Consider the following 16,236-nt stretch of genomic DNA (forward strand, 5'->3'; position numbering starts at 1 on the left):
CCAAAGCTCAATTTTTCCTTAAATATATCTTAAGTTTGTTGTTGTGTCTTGAGCCGGAAAATAATTTCTTTAAGCACTTATTTTGTAAGAATATACTCTGAAAAATGGGTCAGAAGTTTAGAATATCCTAAGAATATGTCTGAGCTTGATAGTTTAAATATGAACATTTGTATGACGCACAAAATTGATCAGAAGTTTACTTTCTTTATTGTATATCTAACGAACTAAACTTTTTTGTGTCCACGCAATGGGCCGTTACATGTAGTAGAATTGCCATAGTAACTTATAGCATGCTTTATTTTATTAAGGCATTATATATTTTCCGGCCATAGTCATATTAAGAACATATTGAGAATAATGAGGATAGCATTTGTCAAAAAAGTTAAGAACATGGAGGCTGAAATTAAAACACACTATTCTTATAAAGACAGCGTGTATATCCTAGAGAAGGATTTAGATAAACTGTAAAAAGTAATTTTTCCGTGGTTACTTTTTTTAATACTACAGACTGTGTGATTCAGTGTTGATGTCGCTATAAAAAACCTAAACCTAAAATCTAAACTTAAATCAATGTTTACATTTGTCACGTTACGATCGTTTGAATTATATTTATTTATATTCATTATTTTATTTATTTATTTATTTAAAAATACTTATACAGAATGAGGACTTCAGTAATTTGCAAATATATATACATAAATACAAAAAAAACTGCTATCAATGTCCGTCCTGTCTGAGAATAAAAATCGCCTAATAGCTATAGCTGGTATCGTCTATTAAGAGAAGTACCCTGTGAGCGCCTTCATAAAAAGAGACATATTATGGATTTTTCGACTTTCAAGTGGCAGTGAATTATACACAGTTTACCCCCTATAAAATAGAAATATTCGATTCTTAAATATATTTGATTCTTAAATTCGAAAACGCTGCATTGTTATCTTCTCATCCTCGTCCCCAGGGTCTTGTGGCCCCTGAGCCGTTATTTCGGAGTGGCCAACAATGACCCTGGAACAGGCTGGTCATGTGATACAAAAATGCCCAGATATACTGGGCATTTTTGAAATTTGAAATTTGAAATCAAATTTGACGCTCGTCTCAAGCTTTAACAGAGACGCATTAATACAAGCGAGATAGCAGATAGCCAAAAGATGGATGTGTTGAAACGTTTGGATTTTGTATTTAATTTGCACGAAGGTTTTCCTTCTCACTGCCTTAAGCCTAAACAAGTTCAATGTTTTAAAGCTCTTTTAAAGGGCAGGGATGTTGTAGCTGTCCTTCCTACGGGTTATGGAAAGTCGTTAATTTTTCAACTTCTTCCTGACGTTATACCACAAAAAAGTACAAGGAATATCGTTATTGTGGTGTGTCCTTTATCTTCAATTATAGAAGACCAAGTGCAGTTTTTAAACAGTGTTGGTATTTCAGCAATGTCACTTCATTGCAATAATAGTTCCACAAGCTCTTATGAAAGTTTGTTTGCCGAAATGAAAACTCATGAAGAAATCAATATATCAAAAATAGGTGCAAGAAGGGGATATAAATCTACTCTTCGCTCATCCAGAGGCAATACTTTCCGAGCAAGGCAGAAATTTATTAAAGTCAACTGTGTATTAAGATAATGTTGTTGGAATTGTTATTGACGAGGCCCATTGTGTAGAATTTTGATAAGTATATATATACTGTTTTTTTCTTCTCATATATATATTTAAGAACAAGTTAGCTACATCTTAGAAACATTTTTGACTAAGTTAAAGTAATTTACAATGTTATGACTAGCTATGTGTACTGTATTGTGGAAAACCTAAAGTAGATAAGCTACCTGCAACTCTGCAGTTCGGGTGCAAGTCCTGATTGGGTTTTTGTACAATAGCTGGTCATGTCATTAAATTACCTCGAATAGCTAGCTATACATATGGAGTCAAAAAAAACTATTCATTTCATTTTGATTTTACGTTTCGATTATTTCTTTGTCAGGTTGACAAAGAAAATAATTAATAAAAAATATATAACAAAATAAATTAATAAGATGCTGCTCTAAAAAGGACTATGTACTTTTATATAAAAAAAAATTAACCAATAAAATATCTAAATATACATTTCAGGGGAGAAGAATTTAGAAAAGATTTTAAAGAACTTTCCACAGTGCGCACTTATTTTCCAAAAGCATCTATGTTAGCCCTTACTGCAACTGCCTCACCTCATCATATAACAAGTTTAGTGAAGTCATTGAATATGTCAACAGCAAAAGTTATCAGAGTAAATCCCAACCGCAAAAACATATTTCTTGACAAAAAGATCCGCAAAAGTAATGCTTCTGGATTCGAAAGCTATGAGAATATATTGTTACCTATAGCAAATTCATTAAATTCAGTAAGAGAACAATTTCCAATGACAATCATCAATCAAATTAAAATATTGTGGTCTTGCCTTTAATCTATTTGAAAGAATTTTAAGCACATTTCAATACGTGGGATTTGAAAAAACACCATCTAGTCGTTTGTTTTGTCAATACCATGCACCACAGACAAAAGCTATGAAACAAATTATCATAAAGGAAATTTCTAAGAAGAACTCACGGATCAGAGTTATCTTTGCTACCACTGCGCTCGGAATGGGTGTTAATATTCCACATGTAGAAAATGTTTACCACATTACCCCACCCAGCAATCTTGAAGCTTATGTTCAAGAAATAGGACGAGCTGGCAGAAGTGAGCAACCTGCAACAGCTATTTTGTTTTACAATAATTCCGATGTTTCGGCAAATAAAACAAATGTGGATAAAAATATGAAATTGTACTGCCAGACATCAACTTGCCTAAGGGAGCATATTCAAAAACATTTTGGTTTCAAGCACGAACTTCAAGAAAAATGTTGTTCAATCTGTGAAAAAGTGGAATTGGTAGAAAAACCAACCACTGTAAGAACTCGTTTAACAGCAAAATTAAGAAATGAATTAAATAAGGAACTATGTATGGCCCTATCCAACATTAGTGAAGAAAATTCGATATTTTTGTTTGGGACTCCCAAAGAGCTTGCCGCTGACATTTGTTACACAAGCTCACAATCAAACACAGGTGCCCCTGATTTATCCATGTTAGATGAGAACATTGCTAAAGAAGTTCAAAATATTTTGTCAAAGTATTTTTGAGAAAATACATATACACTTTGTTTCATAAAAATACCAAAAGTCTTTCTACAGAGGTCAGTAAAGTATTATATTGTTTAAGGAAGATTATGACCAGCCTTTTATATCTATGCTTTATGAAAAGAGTGTATATATTTTTTTTCTTGATACTAGTTTCACGCAACAAACTGTCCAAAAATTTGAAATAAAAACATATATATAGAGAGTAAAAGTTTAGTAAAATATATAAAGTAGAAAAAAACCCATCCAAAACCATCACAAATAACTTATATACTTCTAATTTTCTGGTAGTTCACTTAGATGTTTTTTAATCCATTTTTGATGTTCCATGACGTTGATATATCGAAGTGGAGATCGTCTTATATTCAGAAAACTAGAATGGTGGCGCAATGGTGCATGGTCAAAAGGCTTAATTGTCAGCAGATCAGCAATCATTTCCTTTTCGTCTTGACTTGAATCACGGGTTTGATGTTGTACTGACAGAGGATGGATCCCTGATGTGTTGTCATAATTTTCTGAAATTTCTCTGATACCACTTACAGCTTTACATACCTTGCTAATAAATTGAACAGTTTTATTAGGGCCCATTCTTTGAACAATGCTCTTGCTTAACTTGTTGCAAATTTCCTGAGCAAGATCTTCTTCCATATTATTTCCAGGACCACCTCTCCAATTAACAAAAAAGCCATATTTAAACTGTTCTGATAAACGTGGTGTCAACATACATTCAATTTGTGCAATGCTAACGAACATTTCAATAGAATACTTACTAAAACCTCCTAGTGATCTGAATACAGTTAACAAAAGCTTTTGATTAATAAGGTTACGTTTACCATCACCCTCTTTGGCTGTATCCTTCATTTGCAAAATTAAAATAGTAAGAAAAATCGAACATAACCCATAGTTCTTGACATAATCATCCCCTCCTGTGACATTTGGATATTTTTGGAACAAAAAATTTTAAAGAAATGTACCTAACACATCATCAAAATACCTTCTTTGCTTTTCTTTGTCATGTGTAATGTTGACTGGAAACGGATAATTTGATGGTCTGTCTTCTAGAGAGCTCATACCCAGAAATTTCATTAATGCGACGATTATGTAGGCACGACCCGTACTTAAAAATAATTGTTCACTACCTTCATATGAATCTAACACTTTAGACGGTTTCGCATCCTTTCGGTTATACTTTTCCCTGAAATATTTAAGAATTCCAATTTCTTTGACTGATTCAGGTGCATAAAGCAGGGAATAACTGTACTGCAATAGTGACGCTTTGCAATGCCACATCACAGGTTTAAATGGAGCACAGTGTTCCAAACGATCAGATGGTGTGTGTGCTCCACCAAGAAGGTGTTTTGCACCAGCAAACCGAACTCTTGTGAGCTCGTCTCCAGAAAAAGGTATTTTCATTTCCCTCATGGGATCGTCTTCAGTAAAAACAACATGACCAATGGTCTGACCAGGATCTGCTTGATAGTCAACATCTACTGTATTTGGTAACCGCTGTGGGTCTGGTAACTTCTCTAACTGTTCCGCTTGATAGTAGATTTCTGCAATCCAATTTTCAAACGTTCTAAGAATTTCAACACAGTCTGAATATTTTGATTCGTTTGCGTTAATAATTGGCATGGAAATAATGGTTGATTTTTGTTTCATGCATTCACTATGTGGGTGAGGTAAATGCACTGGCAGCACGTTTTTTAAAAACTTAAATTGTGAAAGAAATTCCAACATTATTCTCCCAATTAAAATTTTCGAGGTGTCAGCATAATGTTGCCATTCTTGAACATTTGGCATAAACAAATTTGGTGATGCAGTACGTACACTTTTGATTAAAGGAATATCATTAGACAGATGTTGCAATGGTATTCGATTTTCAATTAGATTACTGGCCATCATGTGGAGGTCGTTATTGTCAACATTTTTTCTTGTAGCCACAAGCACCCTCATATCCCAGTTATCTGATGTACCACGCAAAGATCCACCATTTCTGATAATATTAACAGCCTTTTCCATAAAATGACCACCTGCTAATTTTAACAAAACATCTCGCATTGAATTCGATAAGCAAAATCCAACTTGATTTAATCTTCTTTGGAACTATATAAATTGTAAATGTATGTAATATCAAATAAACGACTTGGAAGTATTTAATTTACCTCTAGTCTATCTAAGCCAATATAAAAATCTTTCTTTAAATTTTTTGATTTTTTTGTGAAGTTTAATTTAATTGTATATAGACTTTTTTATTTTTGATATTTTGATTTGGATAAAAACTAAAGTATGTTGAAATAGAGTTGTATATATAATACCTGTCTACTGCAACCTCCTTCAATTGCAAGAATGGTGTTAATTCTCTGTAGTCGACTTAATTCATGCCATCTAATCTGCATTAACACTGAATAGACAAAACAAAGTTTAACTTTTAAACTATTACTCAAGGGTTGGTGTAATTAACCAGTGCTTGCTAGCAAAATTTTTAACAATAAAGAATGATTTGATTCTAACTCTTCCCATAAACTTTCGAAACCAAATGTCTGTAAGCCATTGTAGCTTGTATCATGTAAGTATGATGGTTTAGTTCTCCTACAAAGTTTTGCAGAATCACTTTCAACCTCCAGCAACATTTTACTTTCAAAGTCTACCATGGAATTTTCACAATTTTCTTTATTTCTTTGTATGTTTGTGACATCACAGAGAGCAGGTTTATTTTCAAAAAGCTTCTTTTTTGCCACAGATGTGGTTTTACTTGGTGAAGAAACTGCACAACGTTTAACTGAAACATTTTGTCTATGTAAACTTTGATTTTTTTGGCACTGACATCGGTATTCATGCATTTTTTGAATAAACGATATACATTTACGACATATAGCATCAGACATTCCATCATCTTGTGACATTCTTATTCCACATGTTTGCTCAATTTTAAATGTTAGGTAAATTTTTTCTCCACTTTTTGAAAAACATTTTGTCACATGGTTTTGAGCAGTGACAATACAGCATAACCGACAAAGCACTTCATTTTTAGGTAAAGTGGCATGTTTAGTATATATCTTTGTTGGTGTATTAACAACTTCAGCCATTACAATGTGAAGATGACAGTGACAAAAGTACTCCAAAACTGACTTAAAACATTTGCACTGTTATCACTACTAACTTAGCAATATGTAGCTAGCTAAACTAAAACAAAAAACAATATAGTTACTATATTCCTTTGTACACTCAACATAAAGTAGTTTAAACATAGTAGGCTGTTTCATATACAGAAGGAAAAAAAGGCTTATTACTTATTGAATTACTTTAGCGAAAAGGTAACTAGCTACCTTTATGTCTAATCTGCTACAACGTCAACAAATCAGTAAAGCTAGTGACATTAGCATCTTTATGTCTGGTTTGCTACACAACAAATCAGTAAAGGTAGTTACATTTGCCTGTATTTTACATGCAACTAAAAACTTAAATTTCTATCTATTCCTGGTGTCTTATGTTACATATAATATTAATAACTAGCTATATATATAAGTAATATCACAATCCCTAATCTTTTCTAATGTTGAGTCAATTTTTTAAAGCTGGAGACCAACAGCCCAGCTGCCATGTTTGTTGTTACTGCCGCGAAAGACAACTATGCATAAATTATATTTTGGGTATAATTATCATATATTATAAGCGATCATGTGACCAGCCTGTTCCAGGGCCTTTTCGCCGCTATCAGCTTTATCAACAAGGCAAAATGCCCTGGGAACGAGGTTGTTATCTTCTTTGATTTTATGCATGATTTTCTTGATTATAAGTTTGGGTCTGTTAAAGCAAACTGTTCTTTTAATATTTTGGATTGAAATATTTCGGTAGATATAAAGTATACCAAATGATTCAAGTTTTATATTTCTCTTTTTCATGTGTGTTTCAACTATTAATTTCTTATATTTAGAGTATAACTTTGGAAGGTTTGCCGTATGCAACAGACTGAATAGCTGATTTTGTATGACTTAACAAAAAATGTTGGATTTTTTTTAATGTTTGGTGTTCTTTTTTTTCCTAGTGTACTTCTGGAATGGCAAAGCAAGTACATAGTTTTAGCGTATTCCGCTTTTTACGTAACGGTTGTTATACGCCTTTGCTTTTTTTGGACATTTTTCTATTTTTATTTCATAATTTTTTTTATTATTTTTTTTGTTGCACATACTTATATTTTTAGATTTTTTGTTTCAGCGTTAGAAAATGCAGATTGTGAGCAACCTCGATCTCAGGGCTTTTTTTCTTTATGCCATGCCGTTATAAAAGAGACAAAGAGCCCGGGGTCGAGGTTGAAACGTTAGTTTTGAAATATCAAATTACTGTGTTGTATGTCTTTGTATGATATCCCTTACATCGGTTTAATGAGAGATTCAGTGGATTCTTCCACGGGAATTCGGCTAGTTATGGGCTTTCTGTAGTAACGTGTAGACTGGCTATGAGAAAGATCGTTTTTCGCTACTTTGAGATTCTCATATGTTTAAGTCATGCAATGATTAGTATAAAAATATAAAGCGTTTGACTATCATGAGCATATTCTTTTATTTGATCCTCCTGAATAAGTATAATGTTAGAATGTTGTTTACATAGCACACCCATTTCTGAAAACAATCCCGTTAATAAATTTTAAAGCAAAACATGAAGCGTGTGTGATGAGAATTACAAGGAACGTGTAATAAATAATGTGTGAACGTACATTGTCAACATTAAACAGCAGAATGAAAAAAAATATATTTTACACACTTTTTTTTACGAACCTAATGTTCAATGGCATTAGTGTAACGAAAGCCTATTACACATCTTTCAAAATAACGCATCTCCTTTATCCAGAAATATATTTGTCATATATATTATTAAATTTCCCATATGTAGCTATCCTTTCTATTCATCTATTAACATTCTTTTTTAATATTATCTAATAAAGAAGATTTTCCTACAACGTTGAATATTTACTTTCTAGCTATACTCAGTGTCAGAACAAAAATTTTCCTGTTGACTTTCAATTATTGAAATATTTTCCGTAATTGCTAAATAACGGAAATACAGGTTAAAACGGGCGTGAGATTTTTTAGTTTTTTTTGTCTTAATCATTTCAAAAAGAAGAAATAAAATGTTATAGCTACCAAACAGTTTTCTTAACAAGTACAAGTAATTCAACAAGTAAAATAACAATCATGATTTACACAAAATGTTTTATTTATCTTATCCTTGCATGTTGCCAGCAGTTAGTGAAGGTATGTCTGGATTTCTAGCCTAAATTCTACTTGTGATATATCGTATCGATTTTCTTGCCGTAAGTTTCAGTAGGTATAAATCTTCCAAACCTACGGCAGCTTTTTATATTTCATTTTAGAGATCAAACTAAAAAAAGTGCCACAACAATTTTATTGTTCACAAGTTTATCTCAGTCGTCTGTATGACGAACGACGAAATTGACGTCACGTTAAAACCATTGAATAGAAACAATCTGAATTTTCATGCAAAGTTCAGTGTCTTCGTAAAAGTATTGAATGAAGATTCACCAGTTAAACTCACCAGTGCAAATGCAGCAAAGCTCAAGATAGCATTGCAAAAATGCAGAAGATGCTTGGATGGCCGATCAGATTATACTTGTCCCAAACCAATTTTAAAAAACATAGCAGATAACAATGTTGGCAGAGCGTTATTTACATTACAAAGACAGAAAAGAAGCCTTGGTTTTGATATTACCTCCTTAGTGATAGATTTTGAGAAATTGAGAAAGAAATCATTGATGAGACGATCATTGCCAATCAATCACACGGACAGTCAAAATGCAAACCTATTTCTCATCAGCAGACCGTCAGAACGTAAAACTTAACGCAAGAAACGCAGGGAGAGAAAAACAGACGAAGACGTTCCATAACCAAATGGCATGTTGAGAAAGTTTTTGAACTTTTTGTAGAGGCAATAAACTGATATATCATTACCATAAAATTTGATGTTGCTTAGCAACACAATTGACAGCTTTTGGATATAACATGCTTATAATGGTAGCTATTAAATGTTACATACGTAGATATTTCATATGACATATTCCTTCGTGTACTTCTAACTATTTACGCCTACTTGTCTTTTGCAGTGGTAGGTTTTCTTTGCATGTATTTCTTTTATTACCGGAGCAATTTTACTTATGGAATTTTTATTTTTGCTTTTATTATGCATTGCAACTCGTACCACGGATGAGGGTCCGAATTAACGGCAGTGCGCTAGACATAAAATATTGTAAATACTATAGTTTGAGATTATGTTTGGCAGATAAGATATTTTTTAAAATTATAGGGAGAAGAACCATTTGTAAATATAATGGAATCCGAATTAAATAATAATAAATAATAATAATAATAATAAACAAAAGTTATATTTAATTCCCTGTTGTCTAATTAGAGAGTACTTCCAGTGGAAAAGTTTATTTTGTGCAATCTATTAGAAGCCGTTCGCTGAAACGAGTGTTTTCTGCTAGACTAAATTCTTCCATATGGATTCTGTTAATAGAGTTGTCCGGTTTTAGAGTTTCCGTTAACTAAAGAGTCGACTGTATAGATACACGCTGACATGTGATATACGAATCGGTTTAAAAAGTAGCAACTTAACATTTGACCTGGTACCTCAATTGCTAACAAATGCCTCAAACTTGAAAGAATAGTTAATCAAAGCTTGATTAACGGAAAGTGAAAAACCTTTCCAAGATTAAAAAAAATAAAGATCAAACAACTGTGTGCGCACAGACAATTTTTAGATCTATTGTCAAAATTTTACCTAACTACTCAGACTAGATAGGTAATTAGGACAATCAAATCAAATTATGTAGGTGTGTCGGAAGAATGAAGGGAGAGAAAGAGAGAAAGAGGGAGGGGGGAGGGGGGGTGATAAGTGTGTCATTGCCCTCTTTTGCTTCCCCTATCTTGCTACTGACCAGGTTTCCCGTTATCCGTTATCACAAATATTAGTATTTTGTCTTAAAGTATTATATTAAGAATCATTAAATTGATGTGTGTAATTTGATGCAACATTTGGATGTTCTTAATGGCATCATTATTATTACCGTCCAATTGTACCTAAATAAATCATTTTCGAGGATAGGTCAATTAGTATAAAAAAAAATTATGTTTGTTCCTAGTGCACCCTTTACACAAACGTTTTCGTCTTTTATTATAGAAATGTTTTAAAATGTTTGCTACAGTCGATGTCAAAAGTAAGTTTTTGTGTTAGTACTGTGATGTCATTATTTCCTGCGTAGTTTGAACAGAAACAGGATATACATATTCTGCACACGAGCAAAACGACCCAACCTTTTATCAAACACAATACGTCTTCAGTTCTTTGTAAAGTTTCTGTACCACATCTTATGTCATATAATAACCTTTTTGTCGCTACAATAATGATTGTACCATTATATACGTAAATCAAATACCATATTTCTAAAGAAACGTTAATAAATGTTAATTAATTAAAGCTGCTGTCGATATAATCAGTGGAAAGCTATTTAAACAATTTTTTAAATAATTGTTACGTCAATCACTGGTGTATACACTGCTATAAGAATACTTTCTATTCGTATTTCCTATGGGTGCATATTTTTGCGAAATGTTGCATGTCTTGGGGTTAATTCTTTCTTCTAATACCTTTTCCTACCTGCTCCATTCCTTCTCCTCTTCTATTTAAGCAAGGGAAATACAAGACAGCATGAGAATGTAAGTTGGGAAATTTTATGTTATTTTGCGAATTATAAAAAACAAACCAAGAAAACATAATTTGAAATAAACTTTTACAGAAGACAAAGCTCCTAAGTAGTACTAAGAGGGGCTAACCAGTGCAAATTGTAAAATATAATTTGTTTAAGAACATCATTATCGTCTTGGTATTTTGGATGTTAGCACATTATGAAGTTTCGTATCAAACAAAACTCCTTAATGTCAAAGGAATTTTTTTGGTTGCTGTATATACAATTTATTCTTGCTTAAATGCGCATATCACTTGATCATAATAATCCCATCAAACAAAGTTGTGCTGGACTAACAGCAAACTTCTTGGGTACATTGCAGCTAGTTGCACAACGATCAACGAAATTGATGTTACATTAAAGCCACGATGGAAAAATAAATTTTTGAAACTAGTGGGAAAGTTTGCAATCAAACTGGAAATCGTAAGGGAAAGCTCTTACATTGATTTCCCAATACCATTTCCATTTGTTTTCACCAAATCGGATACAAAAAAGTTAAGGCAGCATTGCAGAGATATATTCCTTGCCTAAAGGGTGAATCCATTGACGATGTCAATTGTTCTCAGCCAATTGTTAAAAACAGAGAAGGAGATGACAAAAGAGGAAAAGTTCTGATCATTTTGCAAACAGATAAATCAAGACATAGGCTTGATGTCAACTATCTCGTTGTAAGCTTTGGAAAAGAAAAAGAGCAACAGCGAATAAAACGATCAGCAACTTCGCCAAAAAATTATGGTAATGTCACTGGAACTGGTAACTGGAACTGGTAAGGTTGGAACGGATGAAGTTAGCATTTATGAACAATGTAAAGCTGGCACCTGGGTGAAAGGCTGTGCAGGTATAAAGACAACCAAATTTGAAGGAGGAGAATCACATCGGAAAAAACCCGAACTCGTAGCATTTATGCGCCTATATATATTTGGTGTACAAAGGGAACAACAAAGACGTTCACTGGATTATTGGAGCGTTCTAAAGATTGTTAATTTTGTTATTAAAGGTTTGGCAAATATATTGTAATGTTATAATGTCATATAAAGGTTGTTTTTTTTAAATGCGACCATTGTTTACGATAGTGAACTAATTTTTTCCTTTGACTTCATTAAGATTAAACGTGCTCTCAAGTGCAACAATATTTTATGCGTCCGCATATGCAGTCAATTTTAAAGTTCTATATAGTCCGTATCTCCAATAAACAAGCATCTTGAGCAGCAGCCATAGCAGCTATAGTCGATATGTTAGACGCCATAAAATTCTTGCGATGCTTATGAAAAACTATTACTTGTAATTTTTGAATAAATTTTAGGTTCTAGTGGTATAAGGACTTGCTAGGAACATATAGAAGTAATGTTGAGTGTACGTTGAAAATCATTATTATTTATTGTACCATAATCTTAAAGGACGTTCAATAAAGTCCCTTAATAGTTAAGATATCTTTATTTGTAAACGTTCCTCTCCTCGATTTTTAATCTGTACAAAGACTACAAATTCATCCTAATTAGAGACATCCAGTTAGTATCTTCATATCAGTTTTATAATTTTTTTTTATTAATAATCGTCATTTTTTGTAATATTGTATTTGTAATTTTGAAGTGCGCTGATAAAAATCTTGCCATGATAAATGTAGTTAAAGACGTCAATAATATACAACTCGATTGTTGTTTATATATAAACTTTTTTTGTTTCTTGAATTTTTGTTCCAAGATTCTGCATATAATGTGCGTAATAATGCTTTCTTGGTCTAATTTGTTCTGATAATAGTCGTTGTTTTACATGTTGGGAAAATTTTCAAGACCAATATTTTTGAAAACCTTAGTAAGACTCAAGTGTAAACGTCTGAGTATGTAAGAGTTGCTATTAACATGCCTGCCCCTGCCTTACCAGTAATTACCGCACCTTTGCCTACCATTCCTATGCTTTTTTTTCTGGTACCTGCCTACTATGACCTTCCTGTGCATTGCCTATCTCTGCCTTGCTGATTCCTCTTTATGTTTCCTTGCCTTCCTTTGCTGTGCCCTTCCCTTGACGTGCTTATCTGTGTAGATCGCTTAAGCATTTACACGATAGTATATCTCAGATTTCACAAAATGTAGTGCTATCGTTCAGCGTTTATGTAAAGTGAAAAACTTTACATAAACGCCGAGGAGTTTCCTTTGGATCTAATTTTATTTTAAATTTGGTTATTTCACAGTGAAAAAAAAATCAAAATAATTTGTTTTCTAGTTTATAAAAAGGTAGCTGATGCTGCGGGCAAAATAGAGAAAGAAGTGCAGAGTTTTGACATGCTTTTTAATTATTGCATATGAAGTTTTTTTCGAAAAATCTATAGACTTCATTTAACTTGAGTACTTATGATCAATACTATTTTTTTCTTACCTTGCACAATAAAATTATGGAGATCGGAAAATCTAAGCTAGGTCAATAATGTTTATGTTGCCAATATATTCGTTAAGGAAGTGTGGCCAGGTATAGATGAACGACAAATGCAATTTAACATAACTGAACGTCTCAAATTTGCGATACGGCCTTACGTGTTTGCATTCATATATTTTATAGCTAAATATTTCTGTTACAAAATATTCTTTTTCAGGTCAAAGTGAATTCAGTTATTAAAATCATTGACGAAGTTACTCAAAGGAAAACAAAAACTTCTGTCGCACTTAAAACAGCAGACAAGTTTGTTTTGATTCATCCTGGTTTGTTAGCGCAAGAGGTAATATTAAGTTAATGTGAAAATTTTAAATTCGAATCGCTTGTGAATTAATTTGTTAAAATAATTCTAGTATTACTTTTAGAATGTTTGTTCGAACAAAACCTTTACAAAAAATCTTTGAATCAAATGTAATTTAAACATAGATCACTTTGTTTTCCTTGTAAAAATCTTAAAAACAAAAACCCCTTTAACCTTTTCCTACAGACTGACAAGCTGGTGATACGCTAAGTTTGTTGTTTTATAGGTGGAGATAAAAAAGTTAGAAGATGATGCAACCACAGTGCTAAACGAAGCACAAGAGGGACCGGTTTGTAATAAATTTAAATAATTTTAAAAACAGGTTTCCACTACTCACTCCTGGTAATATACTCCGTAAATTAATTTCCTGAGGAGTTCAAAAAAGGGAAATGTCGATTTAGTCGTATGGGGGTAGCAACTGTTTTTTGTTTTTTTCAAACAGATCACTCCTGAAAAATGTCATTGTAAGATACACTTTTTGCTCTACTGAATTCTGCTACCAAAATTAATAAAGTAATACTAATCGCGAATTAAATCAGTTGTTTTCTTTTCGTGAAGTTTCTAACAAAATAAGCAACTTGTTAAAGTTTTTTTTTAAATTTTGTATAATCTAGTACTAAGTTTATTGCAAAGCATTTTCTTATTCTCACAATAAAATGTAGTGTGCTATATTTTCTTAACAGTAAGAAATTCACGTGTTAACAAAAGTTTTTATTTTAGGAAAAAATGAAAGAGATGCAACTAAAACTTGAGGAAGTTAAGACAGCCTTCGAAGCAAAGAGATAGATATCAAACCCGAACATCAAAAGTTAGGAAACCACAGTAAAGGAGAACCATAACAAAATCATACATTGGCAAAATAAGGTTGGCAACTGTTTCTTGGAAGTCTTGAAAATTAACCTGAAAATTAATGCCAACATCGAACATTTACCCAGGTCTCCCTTTCACGTTTAACTAGGCCTCTACAGTTACCTAAATGTGGTGATTATGCATCATTTTTAAAGCTCAGATTGTGCATCTCTAATCACATTTTTGTGTCTGTCTACATTACAGCACCGATTGCGAGTAACTATACACGAGTATACGAGTACGGGCGCAATAAATGGCGAGTACAGTGCAATACGAGTACGAGTAATCGGAGAGTATACTACTCCATACCCTCGAGTATAGCTTTTTGCTCATGCGAGTACCATAAGTGAATGATTAGTACATCTTCCAGCCTAATAATCTTAGGAATGAAATAAAGTCTTGCCACAGATTTAGGTGCATAGAAGAAGGATTAACTTGAAAGAGATTGCGTATTACACTGCTTCTCTTATTCTAACTCGCCGTTATATCTTAGCTATTTTTAAATCGCATTTTACTGTACTTGACTTTTTATTTCAGTTATCTAGTTTAGCTCTTTATAATGTCCCCAAATCAGCAAGTGAAAGCTCGAGAAAAGCTGAAACGCTGATCGCTCTCACTCCTGAAGAAATACAGAAATTGGATGATACTGCAAATGCCATCAATCAATTTAATCATAATAGGATATTAAAAAAGTGTTAATTTTTAATAATTCTTGTCTCGTTCTGCCAAACTTTATAATTGTTGTCTCGTTCTAGATGATAACGCTAGGAGGTAATGCCGAATTAGAACTGGTGGATAGTTTAGATCCGTTCTCTGAAGGGATTGTCTTCAGGTATGTTAACTTTTTGACATGCTTTTTTCGCATACAATGCGCAAAAAATCTACTAAATTAATAATCGTGAATGGAAAAAAGGACAATATCATCAAGGTGAAGCCACTAACGATTCCTTACGAATGCATTTCCTTGAATATTTATTTTTTATATTCAGAATCAGACCACCAAAGAAAAGTTGGAAAAACATTTCAAATTTTTCGGGTGGAGAAAAGACTTTAAGTTTGCTTGCTTTGGTATGTATAACTTTTTAAAATGTTTCCGTGACTGTTAGATTTATTTGAGTTAAAGTAGCCGTTTAAATTTCGTGAGATAAATTAGTCAAGTTTATTCATTCCAAGCTTCTTCCTTTAATAAATACTGTCTCGTGCAATAATTTGATCAATTAAGTTTCTTGCTTGCTCTTGTTCGCCAATCAAAGTTCTTATTTTGTTCGCCATTCCAGGTGTTCGCTCTCCATCACTTCAAACCAACACCAATTTATGTTATGGACGAGAAAGACGCTGTACTTGACTTCACAAACGTGTCTATTGTAGCTAATTACATCAAGGTACGGCATAATTAGTACTTAATTAATAATTAGCCACTCTATCGTTTTGTGTTAGATAGTGTTGATGTTAGCTCATGTGGGAAATTTAATTTCGGAAACGGTAAAAATTATGGTTATTAGGCAAATCTGGTTTGAGAAATTTAGTTTCGGCGAATATTTTCGTTTCACAGTGAAGTAACCTTGCCATTACTCCTAAGTTGAAGCTTCAGTCGCTTAATCAGAATAAATGAAATTAAAATACTGCGACGATTTTCTAAATTCTCAAATATGTTTTGTCAGAAGACATAAAAATACTGGAAAAATTTGGTGTTTTTATAAAATGTCAGGAAAAGGTCAGGAATTTTGGACTTAGATGGCTAATTATAACTATTTT

General features: G+C 32.7%; 2 protein-coding genes across 2 annotated transcripts; both read left to right on the forward strand.

Annotated features, from left to right (window-relative positions):
- The first annotated feature begins 1,148 nt into the window (after window positions 1-1,148).
- Window positions 1,149-1,619, forward strand: LOC130636855 (ATP-dependent DNA helicase Q1-like). The gene has a single exon (XM_057446705.1). It carries the CDS (start codon window positions 1,149-1,151, stop codon window positions 1,617-1,619), a length of 471 nt encoding a protein of 156 aa, XP_057302688.1.
- A 149-nt stretch (window positions 1,620-1,768) lies between these two features.
- LOC130636856 (uncharacterized) lies at window positions 1,769-3,148 on the forward strand. The gene is made up of 3 exons (XM_057446706.1): window positions 1,769-1,806; window positions 2,103-2,370; window positions 2,525-3,148. Exons 1-3 carry the CDS (start codon window positions 1,769-1,771, stop codon window positions 3,146-3,148), a joined length of 930 nt encoding a protein of 309 aa, XP_057302689.1.
- Window positions 3,149-16,236: the final 13,088 nt, after the last annotated feature.

Source organism: Hydractinia symbiolongicarpus, chromosome 3 (assembly GCF_029227915.1).
Source record: "Hydractinia symbiolongicarpus strain clone_291-10 chromosome 3, HSymV2.1, whole genome shotgun sequence".
NCBI lineage: Eukaryota > Metazoa > Cnidaria > Hydrozoa > Anthoathecata > Hydractiniidae > Hydractinia > Hydractinia symbiolongicarpus.

Excerpts from the sequence above, each read along its gene's own strand:
- LOC130636855 (XM_057446705.1), top strand. The coding sequence starts at position 1,149 with ATGGATGTGTTGAAACGTTTGGATTTTGTATTTAATTTGCACGAAGGT.
- LOC130636856 (XM_057446706.1), top strand. The coding sequence starts at position 1,769 with ATGACTAGCTATGTGTACTGTATTGTGGAAAACCTAAA. Across the intron at positions 1,807-2,102 it reads TGTATTGTGGAAAACCTAAA|GGGAGAAGAATTTAGAAAAG; the intron begins GTAGATAAGCTA and ends TATACATTTCAG. Across the intron at positions 2,371-2,524 it reads TAGCAAATTCATTAAATTCA|ACAAAAGCTATGAAACAAAT; the intron begins GTAAGAGAACAA and ends CATGCACCACAG.